Source organism: Notolabrus celidotus, chromosome 22, assembly GCF_009762535.1.
Source record: "Notolabrus celidotus isolate fNotCel1 chromosome 22, fNotCel1.pri, whole genome shotgun sequence".
In the NCBI taxonomy this organism is placed as follows: Eukaryota; Metazoa; Chordata; class Actinopteri; order Labriformes; family Labridae; genus Notolabrus; species Notolabrus celidotus.
This window is the reverse complement of record NC_048293.1, coordinates 388,026-394,295: the sequence shown is the minus strand read 5'-3', so window position 1 is coordinate 394,295 and position 6,270 is coordinate 388,026. Positions and strand designations below refer to the sequence as shown.

At 39.5% G+C, this 6,270-nt stretch overlaps 1 protein-coding gene across 13 annotated transcripts in view; it reads right to left on the bottom strand.

The window, feature by feature from the left end:
• Window positions 1-948: 948 nt before the first annotated feature.
• Window positions 949-6,270, bottom strand: part of mark3a (MAP/microtubule affinity-regulating kinase 3a) — a 65,059-nt gene continuing 59,737 nt past the window's right edge. For 3 of the 13 annotated variants that reach the window (XM_034674561.1, XM_034674559.1, XM_034674560.1), the window contains one exon: window positions 1,020-1,878. In XM_034674561.1, the coding sequence (XP_034530452.1) occupies window positions 1,533-1,878 (346 nt within the window). In that variant the 3' untranslated portion in view covers window positions 1,020-1,532. Of the gene's footprint in view, window positions 1,879-3,350; window positions 3,396-6,270 lie in introns of those variants that run through there. The other 10 variants (XM_034674557.1, XM_034674555.1, XM_034674553.1 and 7 more) reach the window with 8 other exon arrangements.

The window sequence follows — 6,270 nt, the reverse complement described above, 5'->3', positions numbered from 1 at the left end:
AATGAAGCCACATTAAAACACTGAGGGACAGTGGGAACCCCTGCTCTACAGTACATGTTAAAGACAGCAGTCCCTGATTGTAGCGAGTGATTTTTGATAACTCCTAACTTTTTCTATCATGGGGACAAACTTGAGTTTAAGAAATTCTGACAATATGCATCATTTTGATAATTGGAGCTCAGGAATGTACAGTTGGAAATTGCAGGATCTTAAGATCTCCAGCTTGGCCAACACCGGAGATGAAAGGACCTGCATCTGCTGAGCTGTGTCCCTAAACTTCAAGAAAAATCCCTGATGTCCTGCTGTTCATTTACAAAGTTAGATAAGATTACAGCCACCAGAAAGACGTGGTCTCAAAGCTTTGACACCTTGTTCAAGGTAAGTTTGAACATGTAGCGGGAATTATACTTTAAATATTACAATTGTTTTACAGCAACTATATTCCTTATTTTTGAATGGAGAAGTAAAGCTATGACATACTTCAGAGTTTTGTGCCGGACATCCGGTTTAAAATTTTCATCGTTTCCGTCGTACCAGCTGTTGTGACATCCTGACGGCACACATAATTCCTGTTTTCCTTGAAGACATCACTTTCGAGGGATTTGTTGCTCTATCGGCTTTGATTTAGTCAAGCTTCTGGCATTTACCATTGAACCGGAAGTTCTTCACAAAATAATGAACTGCCTGCGTCCGTTCAACCACTGAAAATAAGGTGAATATCTAACCCCATAATGATGTTTTCATGAAGTTCTTATTGAGTTACTAAAGGATCAAAGTCACAATACACTCATAGTGGTCTTAAAAAGTGAAGTGGATCAATAGTTAGACTCATTAATAAACGTTCATCTTTAACGTCAGGTTTGTCGTGAAAAGGAAAACATGTCGTCTTTGTAACATTGTAACAAACATTACAAACACTGTAATAAAGGGTCAAACAGGAAGCAGGAAGTGAAGCAAACATCTTTTATATTTTCTCTTAACTGTGTCCAGTTACAAAATAATCAGTGTGAGACGGGACGTTCAAGTTGACAGACACTTTAATTGAGACATGAGTGACCCCCCCCCCTCTTTTTTTTTTAACCATGTGGGCATTTACACGGACTCCCCATCATCTCTACTGTTTTTTAACGAAATACAAAAAGAAAAAAAACCAAAATGGAGTATTGCAGTGAAGCCATCTTGAAAGTAAGATACAATATTTACACTGAAAACAAAAAACGCTACGTAATTTTTTTCTTTTTCGAGGAGAAAAAAAGAAATAAATAAGACTAGAAATGTTTTTTTTGTCCACATTCACAGCATGACAAATCATATTCAACTCGTTAATGTCGACCCCGTGTGGCCAGAATAGACTGAGATATTAGTAGGTAATCAGTGATTATTGCCAAAAGCCTTAATCTATACATTGTAATATTCAATACATACTCTGTATTTTGTTTAAAAAAAGGAGACATTTGGAAACTGCTACTTGGATGATTGTACAGCTTAAATACTTCTAGATATATATATGTATACTTTTTTAACCCTTTTGTTCATAGCTTTAACTCGTTGGCAACTTTGGAAGCAATGTTTTTGAAAGCGATGGATGATCCGGATATCCGTTTGAACCTGACGCCGTTGAGGGAGAGACGGGGGAGCTTGCAAACCTCCATCTCCCACTGCACCAGGTTCTCGGCTCGCCCGTCCCCGTGGACGCAAAGAAGCAGGAAACTCTCTTGCTGTTCGTAGTCGCAGTTGTTGGCGTCGAGCACCTTGCGAATCTCCCGCATGATGTCGCAAGGCTCCATGGAGCTGGTGGTCCTCATACTCCAAGTGAATCTGAGGGAGCGGGGTTTACCGTCTTTATTTTCCCCTTTTTGATCCCCAGGTACATGGCGACTGGTGGAGGAGAGAGAACACACAGATGAGTTCAAAGATCACTTTTTCATGCTTTTCTGTCTTTAACCACTTTGACTTTTTGTTCTTTAGTAAACTGGAGATCTGTCTTCAAACAGTCAAAGTGGTTTAGGGTCAACATTTAAAGGAATAGTTCAACTTTTTGGGGTTTTCTCGTTCCTGCCAAGAATCAAATCAGAAAGTGATGCTGCCGTCACATCTGTGCAGTAAATATAGATCTACAGCCAGCAGATAGTTCGCTTTGCATAAAGGCTGGAAGATGATTTAGATCCTTAAAGCTCCCATGAGGAACTTAAAGGTAGACTAAGAAACCTCTTACAATTGCTGATCCTGTTCTGTCCATGTATAAGGAATCTTTCTTTTAACAGCTGAATGTTTTAATCACAAAAGGAAGGCTGTTTCTTTAACGTCTGCCTTCCAATTTGAGCTTATTTTAACTCATTTTAAATGCAAATTTTATATTTACTTTTAATATATTTCTATATATATCCTTTTCTTTTCTGTGTTTTATTATATTTGTCATTTTAATTGTGCTCTTTAATGCTTGTCTGAATGTTTCCAATGCTTTTAATGTTTTATTGTAAAGCACATTGAGTTGCCCTCGTGTATGAAATGTCAGTCCTTCATATAACCGGCTAAAAGCTCCACACAGGAGCTTTAAAATGATATATTTAAGGTTTGAGCTGACTTCTAATTGAACTCTTGGCAAGAAATGTTACCCCAAATATTGAACTGTTAATTCCTTTAAATATTTAGCATTTGTCTGGTGCGTCTTCACACCAGAATATATCATAACCCCAGTTTGTCTTCTCATTTGTAATCCTTACATTCAAGTCACAAAGCTGCTGTTAAAAAAAGGTGATCAGAGATACTGAGAGGCTTTCACAGTGTGTGCTAATATGATGAATGTGAAATATTAAAGGATTCTACAGTTATTTTACATCCCTGGACTTTAAGGCAACAGAAGTCAGTTTATGTTGATGTTATCAGGATGGTTAAACATGTTTTACTTCTTTTTAAGGGTTTATTTTTCACTTCATTAAAAGTATTGTCCTCTAGTAAAGCTCTGTGACTTTGAATGTATCGTAAACTGGAGTTAGACACATCCATGCTTAAGTGACGACAGTTTTGTTGCAGGGTTTCAGAAGCATTTTGAAGGTTGACAACATCACAAATATGCCATGCTAACAGAGCAGCATTCAAACACGGTGCCATGCAAAAAGTTCAAAACAAGCCAAACCAATCCAAACGCTCAAAAGGCTCAGTGCAAAGACAAAAAGCTCCCACACACACACTCAAACCTCCCAGAGACAAACGCAGAGCGGGGTTCCTGTGGGGGCAAGTCCAGACTGCAGACGAGGACAAGCTGAGGCTACGTTTATGAAGAGGAGGGGGCAACACATTTAGAGGGAGGGGGGAGGGGGGGAGGGGGGAGGGGGGGCAGGTAACCTCACCTTGAGCCCTCAAGTCTCCCGTTTCTCTCAAACTCGGTTGAGACTCTGAGGCGCATGAGAAGATCAGGGAGGGGAAACAAAGAAGAAACAAAAAGATGTGGATTGTGCACAGCAGAAATTCTTTGAGATTAATCCAGTGAAAAAAAAAAAGAGAATCTGTGACGTGTGATGTGAAAAAGGAGGAGTGACACCGACGTGAGACCACCACCGAAAAAACAAACAAAAATAGAAATGAAAGAGTCGACTCCCGGTGAAACACCACGAGACCAAAAATAAACAGTGACACATGTTCAGACTGTGAGACCCCCAAAACTGAAAACACGAGGGCACAGACAATAAACACCCTGTGGCACAAAGCAGGACAGACAGTGCAGCTTCACAACCAGTGTGACTCAGTGGAACCAAAACAGGGAGGAACACCAGCTATACGACAGGGGGGGGGGGGGGGGGGGGGGGGGGGGATCAGGTAAGGACAGATTAAAGGGAGGGGTAATGGTGGTGCAATGTTACGTCATATATATTTATATTTTCTCTCACTTTATTCCAAAAACATGAAATATTAACTCTAATTTGAACTGAAACAGATCTCAAACTGGATTATTTTATTCCTCTTTGGGTTGTTTCAAAGTAAGACTTCATAATACAGTCAGAGGTGAGGTTATCATTAAGAATATTCATGAATTTCAGTGTAAAATTACTTTAAAAAATACGTACTGGCCCTTTAAAAGCTATAAGGAACATCTTAAAGTATCAGGCTGATGAATTGATTTAAAGAAAAGACCATTTTCAGGCTTTGCTGCCTTTCTTTGTTCTTTTAGGGACTGAGTTTTGGAGATTCCATGACATCAGATTAACATTAACCCGGTTTAACATTTTTCCTCAAACTTTTTTACTCGTAGGACTCGACTGATCCTTTAATTGTTGTATTCAGTTTATTTATTAATCAGTCTTTATCAATCTTACTTAACATTTGAGCTCTAATGTTTAATTTACGGTCCTCTGTATATTGCTGTGCTTATTTAGGGCCTGTGTCCACTAACAGCGTTTTGAGGTGACAGCGCCCACAACCTCAATTTCATAGTGCCTCTCACCGGCACTTACAGGCCGTCCTGCAGCACAAAGGATTTCCTTAAGTCTGTTTTAAAATGCTCTTTATGCTTAAATTTGCTTTCATTCAATAAATGTTGTCAGTGGACACAGGCCCTTACAGCTTTATGTAGAAGCTGCTTGTGGAGGGATTAATAAAGCTGTTTGAACTGAGCTGGATTGTTGTGATTAGTTTTATCTTTATTTGAGGTTAGCGTTAATCATGAAATAACCGAGTTCAGCTCTTCTTTTCAACTCCATCATGTAATCTTCAATGAACCCAGCAGGTTTTATTATTGACTTCATATTTGACAAATTTGGACCATCATTTATTTTACCTCAGCATTCGATGATCACTTTGTTTCAGTTTCTCTTTGAAAAGACAATAACAATTTCATCTAATGTGATCTAAAGTCACCTCATCCTAACACTGGGAAGAAGTGAAGCAAGAGCCAGGCCCACAAAGAAAACCAGGACACCAGGACATGAACAGAGAAACTTTCCAGGGTTCATGGGAGATGGGAAACTCTACCATCAACATGAAGCACGGTGAGAGTCTAAGAGAAGCCCCGACAGAGATTAAACCAAACGTTCCTGGATGAAGATTAGAAACCCTGAGTGACGCTGCAACACCTTCAACAACTACGCAGACCAGCTAAGAGTTTGTCCTGAAACTTTCAGTCTTACAGTCGGGTTGATCATTCCTCCGCCAACATGAAGTGATTCTTCAATAAGTTGCACTAAAATATAAAAAAATGTACTGTTCTCTTAAACTTAAGGTAGATCTAATCCTGTGTGTGGCCGCCTTTTAATAAGTATTTTATAATCATGCAACAAAGGACTATAAGAGGTAAGATTGGACTGAACTTTATTGATCCTGACAGATGGCTCAAATGACAGAGCTAAATATCTATAAGACAAAAATAGAGTGCATTAAATATGAGCTCATGATATAAAAAGCATAACGAGGGATTCAAAAATAAAGTGAACAAGGGTTCAACGCAAATAAATGCTTATATTAGCAATGAGGGGACGATGGTAAAGTTTGGATTTCTATCCTCAAAAATTGAAATATTTATCATAAAGGCGGCACTTTATAGAGTTTTACAAGGTTTGTGATATTTGGTATCACCAGCTAAAGTTAGACACAAAAAACATGATTATTTTAAGGAAATATCAATAAATTCATAAAATTTAGGCATCTAAGAGGTACGGAATATTAATTTATTTGCATGATTAGACAAAAACAAGCAGTTTTTAAGCTAAAATCCCAACTTGAATTAATACTGCAATAAAAGATGAAGTATACTCTAAGAGGATTTTGTTCAGATGACTCTTTTGTAGTCATGGTTATCAGAGAATAACTTTCCTATGAACAGAAACACTTGTAGGGGTTCTGCGTCCATGTTCTGTTCCTCAACCTGACTCATCAGCTCTTTAACAATGTGAAAAGAATTTCCACATATCGGAAACCAGACCCTGAATCACTCCAAAACAAGAGGAAAATGTCCGACTGATATCACAGAGCAAACTCCCTCCCTGCTGCCCAGACAGGACGGGCTTCCCAGCATGCACTGCAGCCTGGAGAAACAGAAAAACAGGACGGGTGGAGGAGGAAGCCGCTCCAAACTCCCCGACAGCTAAAAGAGACTCAACAACAAAAGGACATGTGAGCAGACAGGACTGACAGCAGGTCCCGGGTCGGTCAGAGAGGCTGTGAGGATCACACAAGACCGAGTGGGGTGAGGCAGGGAGAGGAGGAGGAGGAGGAGGGTAGGGGGGTGAGGTATGAGGGGGAGAGTCCCTCCACATAACCGACACTGAAGACTTCAAA